Source organism: Octodon degus, unplaced genomic scaffold, assembly GCF_000260255.1.
Source record: "Octodon degus isolate 3935 unplaced genomic scaffold, OctDeg1.0 scaffold00048, whole genome shotgun sequence".
NCBI lineage: Eukaryota > Metazoa > Chordata > Mammalia > Rodentia > Octodontidae > Octodon > Octodon degus.
In genome coordinates this window covers 8879446-8899956 of record NW_004524624.1, presented here as the reverse complement: position 1 = coordinate 8899956, position 20511 = coordinate 8879446, and the positions used below count along the sequence as shown (strand labels likewise).

At 46.1% G+C, this 20511-nt stretch overlaps 1 protein-coding gene and 2 long non-coding RNA genes across 3 annotated transcripts in view; 1 reads left to right on the top strand and 2 right to left on the bottom strand.

The window, feature by feature from the left end:
* Nucleotides 1-213: 213 nt before the first annotated feature.
* Nucleotides 214-9164, top strand: LOC111817086. Its single transcript, XR_002821359.1, has 6 exons — nt 214-290; nt 4825-4938; nt 5180-5225; nt 6428-6522; nt 8068-8619; nt 8711-9164. It is a non-coding gene; the product is annotated as an uncharacterized LOC111817086 (long non-coding RNA).
* LOC111817087 overlaps nt 2856-20511 on the bottom strand; it is a 20590-nt gene continuing 2934 nt past the window's right edge. Inside the window, exon 3 of the long non-coding RNA XR_002821360.1 lies at nt 2856-2947. This is a non-coding gene — a long non-coding RNA (uncharacterized LOC111817087). The remainder of the gene's footprint in view (nt 2948-20511) is intronic.
* Nucleotides 6519-19370, bottom strand: S100a10 (S100 calcium binding protein A10). The gene is made up of 3 exons (XM_004632332.2): nt 19146-19370; nt 10837-10982; nt 6519-6926 (listed from the first exon to the last, which is right to left on the bottom strand). Exons 2-3 carry the CDS (start codon nt 10966-10968, stop codon nt 6765-6767), a joined length of 294 nt encoding a protein of 97 aa, XP_004632389.1. The 5' UTR covers nt 10969-10982; nt 19146-19370; the 3' UTR covers nt 6519-6764.

Genomic DNA, 20511 nt, shown 5'->3' with positions numbered 1-20511 from the left:
TCATGACTTGGGAAGAGAGCTTCTGTTGGAACGAATAGACAGTGCCATTGGGAATGCTCTATCAGGAGGCTGCCCTTCGTTAATGTTTGACCAGCTCAGTAGCAAAGGTCTGACTTCTTCCTGAGCGAGACTTAGCTAGAATAGATAACCTTGCTCTTGCCTCTGTGCCAGCTGAAGTGCTGACAGGCATATTTTATGGGATTATCTCTTTGACTCCTCCCAGTGTCTTGCCACTTGGATACTCTCGTGTCAGTGCACCAAGGAGAAAAGTGAACCCTCACAGTGCTCAGGTAAGTTGCCCAAGGCCATGAAAAATGGCGGTGGAGCGAGCTTTGTCCTCCTGACTCCAAAGCTCTTGCTTTTTCAACAAAGCATTATTCTGTGGAGCTTTTGGGACAGGAAGGGACCTGCCAGTTGGAGAATGATTTATGAGGCTTTGTAATATCCTCTGGCATAAAACCTGCTTCCCAGGATTTTGTCTCTTTTCAACCTCTTGAACTTAAACTTAGAAAGAGTTGGAGGACTAATCCTAGTGATGGTTGCACTGGAGCAGCCATTACGCTGTGAGGCAGGTTCCATTGTAATCTCCGCGTTCAGAGGAGAAAACAGGCCCAGAAAGGCTGCATAAGTTGTTTACACAGCCTGTAAATATCAAAGGCAGAATTTTTTTTTTTTTATGAACTGCTTTATTTCATTTTATCTTTGTATGTATTTAGTACAGGATCTACAGGGTCTCACTAAGAAGATAACAATGTACAATGTGTTAATTATTGAAACTGTCCTATTAATCAGCTTTGAAAAAAAAAGAAAGAGAGAGAAGTAATTGGTAAACTTTTTCCAGTTTTGTGAGTTGTCTAGTCTTTTTTTTTTGGTGGAATCAGGGCTTGAACTCAGGCCCTTGCGCTTGCCAGGGAAGCGCTTATTCCACTGAGCCATCTCCCTGGCCCCAAAGACAGAATTTGAACCCAGGAAGTCTGGCTTGACTCTGGCCTCAGATGATTATGTTATTGCTGCTGAGGCCAGGACCAAAGATCTCTAGGGAAGAGAATGACAAATCTGATTTTTTGACATCAGACTTTCTTTAGAGCCCTGTGTTTTATGTAAGAGCTCTGTTTGAATGTAAAGCTATTTACAATGATGTCATCAGGTAAAGTGGTACTTTGGAAAAGTGCTCCTTCTTTATGCTGTGACTTCAGTAAACTGTCACTGTCCCTTACCCAGCACCTCACCTAAGGGAGCCAGAGATGTGATGTTTTGGATCTTGGTTTTTTTTTTTTTTTTTTTTTTTTTTTTTTTTTTTGGGTTTAGAACTTTGGTTCTTGGGTTTTTTTTTTTCTTGGTTTTTTTTTTTTGAGACAGAGTCTCACTGTGTAGTCCAGGCTGGCCTGAAACTCATGGTGATCCTCCTCCTGCCCTAGCCTCAGTCTCGAAAGTGCTGGAGTCATGAGTCTGCATCACCACACTTGGTGATATCTGTAAATTTGTAAGTAGGCTAGGAAACCTGACTCTGTTCTGACTCATCCTGGCATCCTGGGGTAGGGTAGGACAGAGCAGAGTTTTCCCTGCAGAGATCTAAACTGAATCATCTACCTCCTCCTTCTAGAAGAACAGGCTCCGGGCGAAGTGCACCCTGCTCACCAGGGGCTAAAGGAGGCAGAAGGGAAGTGCCGGTGGCTCTTCAGGAAGAGGCGACCTGCGGTGGCTCATCTGCTAGCAGCTTTGAGCAAAGGAACAAGCAGGATCTCACATTGAGCAGACCGAGTTCTGTGCCCAGACAGCAAGTGAAAACGAGCTTTCTCCTTGCTAAAAGTATGATGTAACAGTATGAAAGAAAACATTGATAACACGACCCACTTCACTTTTCTTCCAGCCTTTGCCCGAATTCATGCATTTAAAAACAATTCAGCAGTTACAGTCAGAGCGAGCATACCATTTTGCAGATAAGCTGGATTCTTGCTAGGAAACCAGCTGAAGTGTTCAGTAAGTGGTATCTTTCTTACCCAGACTCTGTGGCCTTGTCATCTTGATTTTTCTCTTCGCTATATTTAGTGTGACCTCATTTAGGTTCAAGTTTCCCTCTCTTCTTTTCTGTTCTCAGAGTGTCTCAGGGAGATAAATATGGATTGCCACCCTGCTTTATCCTTTGCAACTAGCTGGAATGTGATTGGAATTTGCAAGAAGAAAGCATTGAAAAGCATATTTACTGCCTACACTCAGCTACATCTCCAGCTTTACACAGAGTTTTTAACTCTATGTAAACCTTGGTACCATGTTTCAAAATCCTTTAATCTTCACTGTTTATCATTTATTTGAACATAATGCCTTTCCCATCCTACCTGCACGCGCTCTTGACGTGAACACACTGCCCTAGGTAGCTGTGCTGGATGACAAGGTCTCCTAGGTACTCCGTGTCCTGGGAATTCCCTAGGAGGCAGCAGAGTAGCTAAAACTAGCATGGATCCAACTCCTGCCTCTCCCCATTATTAGCTCTGCACTTTGGGGCAATAGAAGCAGCTGCATCATCATTAGAAGGAACAAGTAAGTTAGTACGTGCAGGACAGTGGAGCAGACCCTGGAGCACAGTAAGGACTCTGAGCATTAGCTATTATCCAAATGCCTTCTAGTCTTCAAAGACCAGAGAGCATCCTACCTCTGATTTTCTCTGCTTAATGTTACACAACCCATAATGATTGTTTCACTCTTGGAAACATAATTTTCTTAGCATTTAGATATAGCTGGAGAATAGATGGAAAAATACAGTATCTAGGTTCAAATCTTGGCACACTAGGTATTGGGGGGCTTTGAGTGAGCTGCTTAAGTCTTAGTTTTGTCATCTGTTTAATGGATATTTTGATACTTTGAAGGGTTATTGTTGGGGCTGGAGAGATGGCTCAGTAGAATAAGCACTTCCCTGGCAAGCACAAGGGCCTGAGTTCAATCCCTGGTTCTGTCAAAATAATAATAATAATAATAATAATAATAATAATAATAATAATAAATAAATGAAGGGCTATTGTTAGGACTAAAGAGGTAGGGTCGAGTTAAGGAGTATTTTGAACAAGACCTAACTCATGGTAGACCAGTAAATATACAGGCCCTTTCAAAATACCTTAGGGTTTTTGTTTTCTTGGTTGTAAAAGCAAAATCATGGGCCGGGGAGATAGCTCAGCAGCTTAAGTGCCTGCCTGGCAAGTGCAAGGTCCAGAGTTCGATCCCCAGTACCACCAAAAAAAAAATATAGATATAGATATATAGATAATATAGCAATGAAACAGAGAAAATTAAAATAATGATAAACATCTTCCTAGAGACAACAATTGTCCCAGGCTGCAGTAGCTCCTATCCTGGAGACTAACAGCTGACTGTATTTCTCTTAGTTTCTATCTCTCCTCCCAGCCGCCATGAACTTCACAAGAATGCACATGTGTTTTAAAAAGAACCAAGCTTGGTGGTACATGCCTGCAATCCCAGAACGCAGGAGGCTGAGGCAGGCGCATCTCAGCCAGTCTGAGATCAGCCTGAATTACATAGACTTGGCCTAAAAAAAAAAAAAAAAAAGAATCAGTGTATACTAATTTTGCAGCCTACACTATGTTACATAGGCATTTCTCCATCTCATTCGTGTTTTTCAAAGCTATGGTTTTTCTGCTGTAAAGTATCGATACACATCCATACTAAAACTATTTAACCATAGCTTTATTTTTTAAAATTTTGTGTGTGTGTGTGTGTGTGTGTGTGTGTGTGTGTGTGGCCAGCTCAGCCCACCAGGGGGCAGGGCTGGCTGGCATGTGGTGCTGGGAGATTGAACCGCGGTCCCTGTGCTTTGCTAAGCTTGTTCTAAGTAGGTACTTTAGACCACTGAGCCATCTCACCAGCCCCTAACCATAGCTTTATTAGTGTGGTTTGAAGTTTTATTTAGGTTGTAGCTATTCTGAATCATGCTGCACTAAATATGTCTGTATATGAACTTTGTAAGTAGTTCATTAAGTTCCTAGGAATAAAAATTGCCTTCAAAGATAGCACATTAAAGGGTTGTGATATATATCGCCAACTTTAACCTTCCCAAGAGGTTGTATAAACCATTCCTATCAACAGTGACAGATGGGGGTGTGGCCTTCATATGTTACTTTGCTAACTCTGGTGTGGTTTAACCTTTCATCTGCTTTGTCTAGTACCTTTCAGCCTAGATGGCAGTAATCTTCTTGAGCAGGCATGGTGACCATCTGCTTCTCTGTTAACACCAGAACTGCGCCTGGTTTCACTTACACAGTGTCCCTGAATATTTGCCAAATGAATGAACTTTCATCCACAACTGTCTCGCTGGGGTTAAGACCTAGAGCAGGGCCTTACACAATCACTCTCAAACTGGTCAAATTGAGAGTTGATAGACTTTTCCACCGTCTCACAGAGAGATGGGTTGAGAAGAAAATAATTAACTCTGAGAGTTGGGAATGGTTCCAGGAGAGAAAATGAGCTGCTTTTCAGGGCTTGCTCTGCAGCAGGTTTGAAATGGACTTTCTGAACTGCTTTCTGTTCTTTCCCTATTACTGGGCGTGGAGAGGGGCAGGATCTGGTTTTACAGCTTAGCTATTTAGCAGAATGAGTGGAATTTTCCAGATGGTCCTCTCGTTGGCTGTTGGTCTGATTGCAGCTTTGCCCTCTGGGAGCCATTAGGCTGCAGTCCCAAGCCTAGACGGCTGTTTCAGCAGGTCAGATTGTGGGAGCCTTGTGCTCTTGTTGACACGGAGCCATGCAGGATTTCAGACCACACAGACCTCTTTCCCCTGTGCTACCACTCGACTGACTCCATGCTTTGAACAACAGGGCTGCAGTGAGGAAGGTGTTGTGCTGCTCCCTGACACACACACATCCATCCTCAGTGCAGTGACTAAGATGCTTCCCTGGAAACGGGCACCTTTCTGGGTGCCAGAATTTGAGGTAATCCACTGGGAACAACACACTGTTTCAGAATTTCCCTGAATCTACACCCTAACTGTGAACATGAGCTGATACTTCCTTTTCCCTACACCCTTAGAACCTCCTCAGGGATTGTTCGATTTTCAGGTAAAAAGGCTTTGAATGTGTAAGTTTACATGGGTTGGGGGCATCCGAGCTCACAATCATATTTCCCTGTTATGCTTCTGTTTGTAAACTGACCACTAATCCTCACCATTCTCAGTAAATACAGGTTTCCCAGGAAGCAGGAAATCAGAAACTATAAAGTGGTAAGTCTGGATGGGTAGGCCTTGTCATGGGTGAGGAATGGTTTGAGGCTTATGGTGGGCCAATTGATTCCTGGCCATCAAAGAGGTTACCTCTTAAGGCCCCTTTTCCTCAGTTAATTCCTTTAACCTAGAAGCCAGAAGACTTCTCTTAGCATTACAAACCACCTTTGTGCAGATAGGCTATGCCAACAGGTAAGTCCTGGTTTGTCGAGGCTAGACCATGTAAAACTGTATTTCCCAGGCTCCCTAGCAGTTAATAGTTTTGATGTGATCCGTTAAGACTTGAGATCTGGATATGGGACCAAGTTGGTTTTTTTATTTTGAAACAGTCTTGCTAAGATGCCCAGGCTGGCCTCAAACTTTGCCTTTCTGCTTCAGCCTCTCAAGTGTGCACCCACATGCCCAACCTCAAAGCAATGCTTTGACTTAGCCTATTCATTTGTTGACTGAGACAAAATAAAATGGTTGGATTTTATCCTTGACTTTATTATGGATTCCTTTTATCTGGAGGTAGATCTGAATTATTCCGTTCTTTTTTTATAATGCTTTTTCTTGCATGGATAGAAGACTTTATGTGGTGTTTTTCTCCAGAAGTGCTCTTCCCCAGAAATTGTATTGAGGTGCCCAAGCAGAGGTGTATCTCCACCTTTGTTGACTTATCTAATTGGAACAATGTAATGGGTCGATTCATGGACTTCATAATTACCCCTCCATGAAAAGGGTATCATTAATAGGAAGCATAGATCATGTAAGGCAATTACACTGAGGCTTGTAATAGGTAGAGAAGAGGGCTGGGAGAAACATTTTGCTGTTTTTGAAGACATCATCAGTACCAGTTTAACCAAAAAGCGATATACAATGTAAGTCAGGCCCAGCCTATCCTGACAGCTGACTCAATGGATGTTATTTACTGAGGTACCGTACCACATCTCCACCTCCTTTGACTGGTTTTCAAATGGGTTTTTTGTGGGCTCCACTTTGCCATGAAAAATGGATTCGGCTGTCTCAGGCATCCAAGGTGTGGGCTGGAAAGGGGCTGTTTAGGCAAGACTACGCTTAGTAACTGTAAATTTATAATATATGCCCCAAGAGCCTTCTTGAATGCTTTGAGTTTTGGTCCTTCATATACACAGTTACAAAGAAAAGAGCAGTTAGAGAAGAGGAACCCCAAGCCTGAAAGGAGCGTGCTTTACCTCTTGCAGGTGCCGGCAAGCTGCCCTGCTGTGTCCTGGCTTCTCAAGGGGATGTGGGTTCATCAGGAACCCAAACCAGGAAGAAGCAACAAACACAATCTCAGGTTTGGAACTAAAAAAAGACTTTATTGAGGGCAAGAGGATGCAAATACAAAAATCAAAAGCTTATGTAGCATTTAATGAACCTTCCACCCTCTGTCCAGTGAGAGCTGGATGTTATTTGTACATTTTCTAAGGGTCCTGATCTGCTCATGACATCTTTACACAAGGGGTAACCAAGGGGCAGATTCCTTAAACAGCCCTTTGGGAGAACTCTCATCAGGGCAGGAGTAAATGTTCACGCTGTCTACTTCTTTCCCTTCTGCTTCATGTGTACTACAAAGTAATCATTGCACGCGATGGTGAGGCCTGCAATTAGTGAAAAGAAGCTCTGGAAGCCCACTTTGCCATCTCGGCACTGGTCCAGGTCCTTCATGATTTTGTCCAAAGCCAGAGGGTCTTTTTGATTCTGGGGGGGGGGGGAGAGAAGAAAGATAAGAAATATTAGTCAGTGGTTGCAATGCTGAGTGTATCCGATTTGTATTGATAACAGGGCCTGGGGATTTGGCTCAGCGGTAGAACTCTTGCCTAGCGAAGCTGGAAGCCCTGGGTTCGGTCCTTCGCACCAAAAACAAAAAAACAGGTTTATGTATTGATGACAACATAATGATCTGAGCTCTTGTCTTAGGTCATAAGTGACCTCTGTAGGTCACCTAAATGTTTTTTCAATTTTTTTTTTTTGGTGGAACCGGGGATTGAACTCAGGCCCTTGTGCTTGCCAAGGAAGCGTTTATTCTAGTGAGCCATCTCCCCGGCCTGTTTTTTTAATCTGTTCTTTATTTATTTGGTACAGGGTCTTGCTATACAGCTCAGAATCATAGTGACCGTCCTGTCTCAGCCTCCCCAGTGCTGGGATTACAGGCACATACCACCATGTCCAGTTTCAGTGTCCGGCTTGGAGCAGGGCTAGCATGGTATGTGATACCAGGGATCGAACCTGGGTCCTTACACTTGCCAGGCAGGTGCTTAGACCACTGAGCTATCTCCCTGGCCATTTTTTTTTTTTTTTTAAATAAAAATGCTTCTTTTTTTTTTGTTTTTGTTTTGCGGGACTGGGGATTGAACTCAGGACCCTGTGCTTGCCAGGTGAACACTTATTCTACTGAGCTATCTCCCCAGCCCCCCCCCCATTTGTTTTTTAATTTTTTATCCTGGAACATCTCAGTAACTTCATATTTAGACTCTGCCTAAGAACTACTCTATACTCACCACTTCTTAGTTCAAACTTACACGTATTCCTGATAACATGGTCTAATCTCTTAAAAAGAAACATCTTATCAAAAGATCTCATGAGATTATTTAGGGAGTAAGTTTCAGTTCTACCTATTTTAAGGAGGTTCTAATGATCTCAAGGGGTTAACTTTGGGAAGACGGATAGGAAGCTCATTTTTCTCCTCTCACAGCTAATATCCTGGACATAGTGGCCACGTGACCTGGAGTAAGTTGCATGGCTTCGTGTTCACTGGTTCATCAACAGTGAGTGGAGGCGTGTGCCGTGCAGTGCCATCTCCAGGTTCCACTGCGTTCTTTTAATTTTTTTCCCTTTGCAGTGCTGAGGCTGGATCCTAGGTCCTGTGCATGCTGGGTTACTGCTTTACCACTGAGCTTCACCCTTCGGTTCTGGGGGTTGGTAAATCTGCACCACCCTATGCTCTTCACTGGATGCTGCACGTTGGAGAAATGTCAAAGGAAACACGTGATGGCTCATCACCCCCAAAGCCTAGAAGTAACGTGTGAAGCAGTGATGTGCAGGTAAGATGCCCTTTGCTTTCATGGAGACTGGCCTGCTCACTTCTTGTGCAGTGATGCTGGTCACAATAAAAGCGTGATTACTCCTACAGTGTCTATGCCATTGATCAGAGAGGGGAATACAGCTGCTTACAGTCATTACCAGACTCAGAACAAGTACTGGTCAATTCAGGTGATGTGAGTGTAGCGAGTATGCTGGAGGTTTATACACTGCACTCATAAATCCCTGATGGTAAAGCAGCTGACTTTCTTACATGAGGACCTCAAGCTCCTACCCTAAGCAATCAACTCAATCCTGCTCCACGCAGCTAATTCTGGTCTCACCCCCAGTTTCCTGGCTCATGAAATTTGGGGTTGGGGAGATGGCTCAGTAGGATAAGCATTTGATTGGCAAACGCAAGGATCCGAGTTCAATCCCCAGTTCCGCAAAAAAAAAAAAAAAAGAATGAGTGAAATTTGGATGACATCAGGGGTCAACTTTAGAAGCAAAATGTTCTTCATGCAGTTAGTGTCGGTGTGTCTAGAATTACCCTGGGCCTAGATAAATGATCCTGCTGTGATCGGCACTCCACACTCCACACACCTTTTCTGTTGCTGATGCCACAAAGCCTTTAGGGAGGAAGGGTCTGGGTCTATGTGACATCTATTCTGGCTTCTGGCTTATGCAGCACCATGATTAGCAAGTGTGTGGCAATGAGAACATCTCTGCCCATGTGACACTGTGGGTTGGAATGAGGACATTCTGTCTTTGCATTTTATGGTTGCCCATAAGATCAAAGAAAGTAAAAGCCGTCCTGCAGCTGATCTGTCCAGATCAGCTTTTACAGAGGGAAGGAACTCAGGTCCAGAGCACCAAAGCTACTTGCTCATTTTTTGTTAGGCTAGAGCCAGATCTTCAAATTCCCCCCCCCCCTTTTTTTTTTTTAACGGCGGAACCAGGGATTGAACTCAGGCCCTTGCACTTGCCAGGCAAGCGCTTATTCTACCGAGCCATCTCCCTAGCCCCACATCTTCTAATTCCTGATCTGGGGCCGGATCACAGCATTCTACATAGGCAGTGCAACTGTATGTTCTAGCTTATTCTGGGATAGCACTTGGATCAGTGATGGCAAACTTTTCAGAGGTTTCAACAATAAATAACCCACTGTGAAATGCCTGCCACACATGCCTGCCACACATGCGCCACCACTGTTAATTATTTAACTGATATCGATGACATATAAAAATAGTATTAATGGATATAGGAATTAGGAGCTTGACTCCTGGCTATTTACCAGGCAGATAACAAGAGGTTTACCAGGCATATAATGTCACTTGCCCTCACAATTATTCAACACTTAGAAAGCAAATGATCACAACTGTGGCAGAGAATGACACGCTTTAATTTCCACGCCCCAGTGTGTCAAGCAGTGCTTTGCCTTGATTGAACGTCCAATTCAACAACCATCTTTGAAGTGTCTACAAAGTCAAAGGACAGTGGCCGGGGAGATGGCTCAATAGAATAAGCCCTTGCCTGGCAAGCACAAGGGCCTGAGTTCAATCCCCGGTTCCGCAAAAAAAAAAAAAAAAAAAACAAAGTCAAAGGACAGTGCGCCTCATGGTCTAATGTCCTGAGTGGTGCATGTGGCTCTGGGCAGAGTCCTCCTCACCTGTGGGGTTTGTTCAGCTAAAGGGGAGGCACACACTTGACTGTGCTCCTGTGTCCTGTAGCAATTTTGCTGTAGAAAGCAGTTATTTCTAGAGCAACACCTGACTTCTGTTCAGCTAATGACTGATACCATTCCTGTGTATATCAGAGTTGGCAAAGAAACAAACCCACAAGCTTTTATCTGAAGGGATTTAAGAAGGGAGATTCTAGGGCCAGGGAGATGGATCAGTGGAATAAGTGCCTCCTTGGCAAGTGCAAGGGCCTGAGTTCAATCCACGGTTCCAAAAAAAAAAAGAAGGGAGATTCTGTTTGGAGGCATTACTTAGCATGTGGAAGGGCTGGGTTTGATCTCCAAACAAATAAAAAAGAGATCCAAGTTGCTCCAAGCAGAACGTGACCAGGATGTGGCATCTTGGATACCAGGTTTATGGTTGTTTACTATTTTTTTTTAAAAAGATTTTTGTTTATTTATTTGATACAAAATCTTGCTCCCAGGGCTGGCACGTATGTGGTACCAGGGATTGAACTTGGGCCCTTGTGCTTGTCAGGCAGGTGCTCAGACACTGAGCTATCTCTCCAGCCCATTTACTATCTTGTAAAAATCCTTCTTTGCCTCACACTATTGCAATGAATGCAGAAGACTCCAGAAGGAATGTTCCAGAACAATTTCCTATGACTGTGCGGTGGCAATGTCCTGTCTCATTTCACCTGCAGACCCTGGGCTCTCTGAGGGCAGGGGCTGTGCCTTCTTTACTTTGTGTTCCTGTTCTACCTTACACAAACTAAATGCTCCATATTGCTTACTAATAGATGAATGAAAACCCTTCTCTGCAGTGACCTCCACAAGGAACGGCGGGGAAAAGCATGGCAAAGGAAGCACTGACTTATTTATCTGAGTTTTGGGAAGCCTTTCAACACCTACTTCCAAAAATCCAGGGAACTCCTTTTCCATGAGTACTCGCAGGTCCTCCTTTGTTAAGTAGCACTTGTCCCCAGCAAATTTGTGAAATGTAAACATCATGGTTTCCATGGCGTGTTCCATTTGGGAGGGCATGTTGACTGTTGAACCTGTCAAAGGGTATAAAGAAAAAGGATTAGATTTTATTTTATTTTTTTTGAGACAGGGTTTTGCTATGCAGTTCAGGCTGGCCTTGAATTTGCAGAGATCCTCCTGCCTCAGCCTCCTGAGAGCTGGGATTATAGGCACATGCTACCATGCCTGCCCTACACTTTGCTTTCAAATCATATGTACTGTCCATATTTCGAGGATATTTGGTAGAATGGTGACTAGACCTTTCCAGATATAAAATTCAAAGACTCCAAGGACCAGTTTAATTCCATTTTTGGATATCTCAATGGTGGAAATGGGCAATCAGGTATCAGTGCTTTGAAGTAGGATTCATGTGGTTGCCAGCTTATTCTGCATATATTACCCACCAAAGAATACAAACTGTACTGATTTGGAAAAGCAAGATGAATGTGCCTCTTTTCAACTGACAAAGCACCTATTGAAAGAACAGGTATTTCTTCATTTCTCTTGACACTGACAAAAGGGACTCAGATTGGGCCAAAACCCCATGTAGACAAGACTGATTAACATGAAAACTTCAACCTTCCAAGCTTAACGCGGTAACCTGGTTCATTCTGATTCTGGGACTTCGGAATCTGCTAACTGTTGCTTATTTATACTTTCCTAAAGTTCTAAACTTGCTATTTGTTGCAATCAAGATATTTGCATTTCTGGTGGTAAAGTGCAGCAGCTCTCCCTCAGTACAATTTTCCCAGAGTTCATTACTACCTTCACCAGGAAGAAGTAAGTAATAATATGTCCTAACTCTCCTTTGGCGGTCTGACATACTTCGGCAGCATGAAGGAGAAGAACTGTTCACACAGTCCAGGGCGTGGTGGGAAAGCAAGAGCTTTCACCATAAAGAGTTCAGGACAGGAGAGAAACAAGGCAGGTCATTGCATTCAGATATAGTGAACTTGGGGCACATGTTTCATCAAGAACCAGTGCCTTGGAGGCCGGGGAGATAGCTCAGTAGAATACGCACTTGCCTGGCAAGCACAAGGGCCTGAGTTCAATCCCTGGTTCCATGAGAAAAAAAAAAAAAAAAAAAAAAAGAAAAAAAGAACCAGTGCCCGATTCTGAACAGAGGCCCAGCGGATTCTAGCTTCACAGAAGGTACACTCTGGCCAGAAGAGAACAGCTTTGTCTCATGTCCTATAAAATCTATACCAAGGGCCAGCCAGATAGCTCAGTGGATTAAAGCTCCTGCTTAGGCAGGCTCAGCAAGTAGGGTTCGATCCCCAGTATGCCATGCCGGCCCTGCCACTAGGGCTTGCTGAGATGGCAACTGACACTGGGCGTGGTGGTGCGCACCTGTAATCCCAGCACTTGGGAGGCTGAACACAGGTGGATCACTATGAGTCCAATCTCTGTAGTGAGATTTAAATAATGTATTTAAATTTTTAAATACATTTAAAAGAAAAAAATCTACATAGAGATGGATACGTACATAAACAAACAAACAAAAAATCTATACCAGACAGGAAACAGGTGAACTTGTTTGGAGACTGTAATATATTACTTTAAAAAACAAATCATAGTAGGCTGTGAGCACAGGTGGGAGAGGCTGGGAACCGGCCCCACTGAAGGGCACCAATCAGACCCTGAGCTTCACTTCAGGCTGAAGATGCCTGTCCAGCCCAGAGCCTACATGCTGTCCTTTATGGAGTGAGAAGTGGAGATGGTGAACACGAGGATGGACAGTTACTGCTCAGAGCTGTAACTTCTACCCCTTACTCTCCAGAAAGGTACAAGAACCAGCATGCCGAGGAACGCAACTCTCATAGAGAATGCTATAAGCCAGAATCTGGCACAATCTATCTGCAAACTGTTCTCCAGCTAGCAGAGCGCAGTGAATGGGTACTTCAAGGTCCATTGTGCAATGAATTCCAGGGGACCACACCCATTTCCTTCTCTTCCTACACAGTCCGCACTGGCTCAGCACTGGCTCACCCCCAACTCCCACGCAGGCTTCCCATCCATGGCAGTGGGCTTAGGAGAGTCTGCCTTGCCTGGGTTGGTCTGAAAGTCTAACAATTTAAGAAAACTGAATTGATATCAGACCCAAAAGCTACAACTTTTGTTGCATAGGTCCTGCTTTACCTTGGTTTTAACCATCCAGCAGAAAAGTATAAAAATGAAGTATAAGAAGTAAAGCCATGGTGTTATGTTGAGCTGTGGGGGACTGAGGTCAACAATTTCTGACATTGCCAGTCAAGCAGAAGACCCAATACTATTATGGACTACTGAACTCTTAGAATATTTTGCTGAGTTTACACACCTATAATATTCAAATAATGGAACTTAACACAAAAAGGGGATACAGATGAATGTCCATTTTGTATCTGTGTATTCAAAATGGTTAGGATAGATATATAGTTACATTCTCTTAATGAATAGAGCGATTTGTTCTAATGGTGTTTGTAAATAGGATATCAAGTCCGCATCTTGTACAGCAATTAACCACCAGGAAGAGTGTATGCAATGTGTTAATTATTGAAACTGTCCTACCCATTTAATTTGAAACTGTCTCATTGTTATTTGTTTCTCAATAAAATTATAGGGAAAAAAAGTTTAAAAAAGTAAAAAAGAAAAAAAACAATAAAAAAAGAAAACTGAATTGAGTGAGTCAATTATATGAGAAGAACATGGGCTCTTGCCTCAGTATTTAAATAACTCAGGAAACAAGCCAGACACCAAGGTTTAAAAATACCTGTGCCCAGCCAGGCGTGTTGGCACAGGCGTGTTACATTCTTGTAGCCCCAGCACTGGAGGCTGAGGCTGGAGGACTGCTGAGTTCAAGGCCAACCTGGGCTACCAAGTAAATTCAAGGTCACACTGAATTGCATAGTGAAACCCTGTCTCAAAAGATAAACAAACAAACATAACCCAAACCAAACAAACCTGTGCCCAAGCTCTGAGCAGAGCAGCAGAGCACTTACGGACCAATTCCCCAGAGATCATAGGTATTAAAAATGAGGACCCCTACTTCATGTTCTTCCCAAGACAGCAGGAGAGTGCACTGCAAAGCCTGAAGGGTATGCAGCCAGATAAGGATCCCTAAACTAGGAAAACAGGTAGACTCCCACATCCCCCAAGAAATATAAGCTGTAGGTGAGGAAATCTTGTCCATAGCTAAACATATTTTTCAAGAGAAAGAGGTCAGCCATACAAACAAACCTCAGGTCTGTCACTCTGATCACCCCTTCTCGGGTCACCTCTTCCTTGTCCACACTAGCTATGAAGGGATGGTGTGTCCCAGTCTAGACCTGCAGCCCCACTACCAGCTGCGGTGGGGAACGGAGCCGCCAGCTGGCTCCCTGCACATCCACTAGGCCTTCTGCTGTAAGGATGCAGGGGATGCCGGGGAGATGGCTTAGTGGAATAAGCGCTTCCCTGGCAAGCGCTAAGGGCCTGAGTTCAATCCCCAGTTCTGCCAAAAAAGAAAAAAAAAAAAAAAAGAATGCAGGGGAAGCTGAGGCAAGAGGGCCAATGGCCTGAGTCCAGCCTGGGCCACTTAGGAGCCTGAACAAGAGCTTGTCTCAAAATAAAATTTAAAAAATCTGGTGATCTAGCTCAGAGAAAAGACCTGGGGTTTAACTCCCAATACCACAAAAAACAAAACCCACACACAAAAAATTGCAGAGCAGAGGCTAGCCAGAAGTGAAACCAGCAATGAAAATCAGAGCCATTTGGGGCTGGGGAGATGGCTCAGTAGGATAAGCGCTTGACTGGCAAACGCAAGAATCTGAGTTCAATCCCCGGTTCCAAAAAAAAAAAAAAAAAAAAAATCAGAGCCTTCTTCCATCACAGGAGTAACCTGTGCCCCAGAGGGTACCGACCAAGGTGACAAGTCAGGAACTGTGTTCAGAATCAGCTGTATGTGGGTTTGGAAGCAAGACAAAGGAAATGGGGGATGCTTGCCTAACACGGCCTCTTGGCTGGATGCACCTCACACCTCTGCCTGTGTGCAGGGTCCAAGAATCAGCCTGCAGCACTCTCCCTTCTGAGTGGGGCTTACAGGGCAAGGGTGACTGCAGTGGTGCCCACCGGTTAAGCCCAAGTTTAATAATTCATGTCCTCAGGAACGTGAATCCAGCATTCTCCCCACACACCACCGCAGCAGCCTGCTTGCGGCTTAGATGCACTCAGGCAGGGGGCTCTGGACTGGGCTGGGAGGTGGCAGCATCTTTTCAGTGTCCCCAGCAACCTATTCCTGCCCTGGAAACACTTAATTGCAATAAACTGTGTACTAGTCAAGCTCTTCTTAGTCAAGAACCATGTCCATGGACTACTAAGTAACTGTTACATCAATGAATGAAAGAATCAAACCAGCACCTTGTCTGCAGCTGAGATGAAGGCGTGATTACCTAGAAGAGGTCGGAAACCTTGTAGCTCAGGGCTTAGCAGCAGGACCTGAGAACTGGGAAGGGCCTCCAAAGGGGCCTCAACAAGGTCTGCCCACGGAGGACAGCACATTCCAGATGCAAACAGGAAAATATGCGTCTTGTTAAACAGGTCTGGCCAGACTCTAACAGGGCTTCTGACTCCTGGTAGTTTTCTTGTGTTTTCATTCATTCTACCTTCGGTTTTGTTTTTCTAGCTCTCTCACCCTCAGCTCCACAGGAGGTACTAACCTCACTGCCCACTCACTTTTTAAAAAAAATTTTTGAGACAAGATCTTATTGTACAGTCCAGGCTCATTACGTAGCCCAGTCTGGCCTCCAACTCATTTCACGGCAATCTTCCTGCCTTAATCTCCCCAAGTGTATCACTACATCTGGCCCCATTCACCTTTTATTGAATCACTTTATTCACTGATTGTTTGAGACAGGGTCACTTTGTATAGCCATGCAAAGTCCTGGAACTCACAGTGATCCTCCTGCCTATGTCCCCTGTGCTGGGATCACAGGCATGCATCACCATGCCTGACGAATCGTTTTATTCTAATGCCTGCCTGTGCTCTTTACATGTGTGCGTGGGCTGTAAAAAGTGAAGGCTCAGAAATTTGACCTCTCTCTATACTTCTCTCTGCAGAAAGCAATCCTGACTTGAGCCCTTTTTGGTTCTCCTACATTAAGCAACTACTTTGCAAGTTCCAGTGATGGTGTCAAGAGATTTATGTTCTCTCCATGGTGCTTGCCCTCAGCTAATGGCATATTACTTAAAAATCTGCCCTCAATTCTAGTTATTTGTTTTTGGTTCTTTGCCCAATAGACTGCAGGATGCTCAGGCAGTCTCAGTGGCCAGTGCCCGGCCTTCATGCAGCCCGCGCAATACACCGGTGAACATGAGATGGGCAACAGTGAGTGAGAATGGTCACCCAGGAAGCAAGGAGGGAGACCCCTTAGCAAAGTGTCTGCTTCTGAACAATCCCAGATGTCTGCTCTGGACTTGTGCCCGGATGGAGGCCATAATTTTCAAGAGGACTCTTCTAAGGGGCAAGAGGTCTGACTTACTTTGCTCACCTGTACTGTGTTTTCTTAACGCCACCCAGAAACTGAATGGCAGCATGCCAGTCATGCCAGTCAAAAACAAACATCTGTTATTTAAAATACATTTGAAATTTTCTTCCTCTTGTTTTGGGGATTTGGAAAATTAAAAAGAAAAAAATTCTTTTATTGAAATTAAACCCAGAAGGCATTTTTGAAGTTGATCCCTAAAGGAAATTAAGAAAGGGAAAAAAAAAAAAAAGAGTGGAGACAATAGATCTCCATCCAAGATGTCTCTCACCAAATAAAACTTGCCCACTAAAAAACTGGTCAGCAAAGGAAAGTTCCAGATGCAATTCAATAGAAAGAAAGAACTCAGAAACATCAAACTCAACCACACTGCTTTGGAGAACTGTCAGGCATCTAAATCAGCCAATAATAACTATTGTGAAAACTGCTATTAAATCCTTTGGAGAGGTAAATGGGAGTTGTTTAGTGGAAGCATAGGAAGTACTGACACTTGTTAAAAAAAAAAAAAAAGTAAATTCTTTTTGCTTTGGCACCAGGTTCCAAAATCATTGAGTCCTGGGAAAATGAGAAGATCAAGAAAGATCCTACAATTTTAGTCCAGCTTTCCCAGTACTCTGAGCGCTAATTTATACAGTATAATCCTGAAAGAATTCCATTGTTTCCCTTATCATTATGCTTTAGAAGACAGGATTGTGCTCAAGGGCATACCAAGTGGGTGGTGCTCACAAAAGTCATAGTTTTTGAGCTGTCAGTGGAAAGAAGAGGCACCCAGCCTCAGCCCCACCGAGCCCCAGGCCTGACCACACACTGGGGAGGCTGTTGGGGCTGGCCAGAGGCCAGCAATGGGAGGACAAGGGCCCAGCTGATGAATTCAGGAGGAGTCTACAGTTGAGTCCAAACTACAGCTCTATCCCCAAGAGACCTAGAAAACTGGAACTCAGTATTTAAGAAGTTTGATGAGGAACTCCAAACGCTGAATCAAGGACCACAGTGAAGAAACTGCCTGTGGGCTATCCAGGAACATAATACCATGTAGAAGAGATGATTAAACAGTAACCAGATAGGAATCTGTGGGGGAGGGCTGACGAGGAAATTTCAAAGGAGTAATAAGGACTGACTCCAGCCCCAACTCCTGCGTTATCTTTTGCAATTTACTGAAGCACACTGGAGACAAAGATCATCAACAGGGCATTTCCATGGACCTGGTCTCACCCGAAGTGCAGGACATAAAATTCCATTCTGGGAGGCTGAAACTCAAGCTTCAGGGAGAAAAAAACCCCTCTGCATTAACTGCAGACCTCTTAATGGAAAAAGCTACTTCCCAAGTAAAGCTGAGGCTGGCTGCCAGGCAGCACATCTCGGGCTGACAGCCTGCCCGATAACCCAGAGCAGTCTTGCCATGGCCCTGCCAATCTAATTACTACTCTCACCACCACTCAGTCAAGAAACGGCTCCTTCAAATTGGCACCCACTCCTGGTATGACTCACTTCCTCTTGGAAAATGCCCTCTAAGATGGCACAGTTCCTTTTTTCCTGCAGGGAGCATACTGTCCAGAGTATCTGCAACCAGCAGGGCCACACCCACATGGTCTCACAGCTGAGTCACGGCCTCAGAGCACCTGGAGAATGCTGGGGCCCTTTGTGCTAAGCCCACCCTGAAGTTTCCCCTGGGAGGGACAAGGGTGGGGGACCGAAGGGAGTGGGTTTAATGTGTTCCAGACTCCGGGCCTGGGCTCTCCCTGCTTTGCTGGCCCGTAGCTGCGCTGCTTTTCTCACCTCTCTCCCCACCACCCAGTGCAGCAGTTCTTGGTTTAGTTAGGCAGAGCCTGGGTGAGCTGGAGAGGGCAGGAGTCAGGGCTGGGGGGAGCGCCATTCCTCCGGCCAAGGAAAAGCTGTGAACCAGGTACCAAAGGCCTGCCAGCCTGTCCCCCTACAAGGGCCCGAAGTAGTCTGGGATTGGAAGGTTAATCATCTCCTCTGCTCTTCCTCATCTCTTTGTGGTTCCACTTACTTTAGATAGCAAGAAGAGAGCTTTCAGTAGAGAAACCACAGCACAAAGTTCTCCCCCTCACAGCCCCAGCAATGCCTTATAAAGAAAACAAATAGACCCTTCTACCCGACCGACAGACAACAGGAAGCCCAGCCTGCAGCGGGTGTTCAGTCAAGCGCAGGGCGGAGCAGTAGCCCTAGGCAGGGAATCCTCCAGCAGCCCAGCCGCCCAGCTGCCCAGCTCTCCACAGCCCTCCTGGAGTCGGCGAGGCTCCGGGGCTGGGGAGGCCCCGAACATCTGGTCCCAGATCTGCTTGCGATCGAAACCCACTTGGAAACATAGCAGCCTGGGTATGGGTGAGAAGGAGGCCCAGGCAGAAAGCAAGGAAGGTATGAGTAAAGCATGACAAACGGAAAAGGAGATCAGCCGTCCAGAGGCACCAACGCCAAGTCCAGGAGTGAAGGGCAGCGCCCCCCACCCCCTAGCGCCATCCCCGCGGGTGTGCGCGGCGGGGTTGGCAGGGCACCGCCCGCTGGGCAGGGTGTGGCCCGCAGCGCCGCGCCGTGCAGTCCCCCCGGCCGCTCCGGCTCCCAGGTCTGGGGTCGCCTCTCGGAGCGTGCCGGGCGCAACTAAGGGCCAGTCCCCGGGGGGTTGAGGTGCGGGCTGGGAACTCTCGGAGCGGCGCTCGGGGCCGCGCGGAACGCACTTACCTTAGCGCGGAGGCGCAGCACACGAGGGGAGCGGGGGCGCGGCGGTGGTGAGGAGCGCACCCGGGCTGCGCGCCTTTGTACCCTGGGCGGCAGGCTGCGCGTGGCGGGAGGAGCCTGGCTAGCGGCGGGGCCGCCCAGTCCTGCCCCCTGCACACACCCTTCGCGTTGGCCAACCCACCTCCCTCCTACCCACCCCACTCCGGGTAGGCAGCGCCAGCCCCGCTGCGCTTCTCCCTCAGGAGCGAGGCTCCCCTCTGCTATCTCGGACGTCCCCACCCTGGGCCAGGCCTTTCCTCTTGGAAAGTGCGTGAGTGTGGAACTCCAAGAATCCAGCCATCCCGCGGGTGGAGCCGGCTGGCCCAGAGCCACAGGCCCGCGGCTGTTAGGGAACCCACAGGTCTAGAAATTATTTTCTAGATGACGGGGAGGAGGAGCACGTGGAGCCATCGAAAGAACCCGGGCTTGGTTGTTCTCTGATCCGGGCATCTCGAAGAGGAGCCAGATCCTACACGTTCTGCCCGCAGGGTGAGGGCAGAGGGAGCTGTTTGGGTGCTGAGCTCCAGGGACCTTACGTTGTGGAGCCGGAGAGATTTACCCCTCCTGTATGTGGCTTTACCTGGAAGGTCGTTCGGTTTCCTTTGTGCTTAACAATGTCAGTATTGAAAGTTTCCAAGTCTGTCATTTTGCTCCATAGTGGATATGCTTGGTCCTGAAAGCCCTCTGGAAGAAATTTCTGGAACAAATTTCGAGAAAAACCTAAGTGTTTCCTAGGGGACGATACCAAACACCCCCCTCCCCGCGCGCGCGCGCGCGCGTGCGCGCGCTGTTCCCTCCCTTTTCTCCCTCCCCCCCAAATTGTGGTTTAGGGTTAAGGGCAAATTACTAGCAGCTGTTGGTGGAAAACAGCCAGTCCAAAGACGGGGTTTTCTCCTTTTCCCAGGGGAGGGCCTGGGAGGGGTGGTGAGTGGCCTCAAAGGAATGAGCAGGGTCGGGGAATCCTCCCAGTGCCACCACGTGACTAATCTTGGCTGTTGCTAGGAAAACCCAATTTATTTCTAGCCTCACTTCCCCTAGGTCCCTGCAACCTTGGTGCTGACTACTCCAGAGGGCTGTTCTTCAAGATCTTCTCATATACTTCCAGCTTTGTCACTAGTCAGGAATTCCTGGGTATCTTTGCTCAAGGAAGAGGCAACTGGATTGAGAATGTGAATGTTATAGGGTAGCCCCTTTAGAAGTGGCTCACCAGTCAGAAGTATTCCAGGTTCTTCTTGCCTCAAACAAAGAATTGAGGGGCTGGGGAGATGGCTCAGTGGAATAAGCGCTTCTCTGGCAAGCGCAAGGGCCTGAGTTCAGTCCCTGGTTCCGC

What these genes read in the sequence shown, in the direction of transcription:
- S100a10 (XM_004632332.2), bottom strand. Translation starts at nt 10,968, where the DNA reads ATGCCCTCCCAAATGGAACACGCCATGGAAACCATGATGTTTACATTT. An exon ending in AGTTCCCTGGATTTTTGGAA is followed by an intron (nt 6,927 to 10,836) that starts GTAGGTGTTGAA and finishes CCCCCCCCCCAG; the next exon opens with AATCAAAAAGACCCTCTGGC.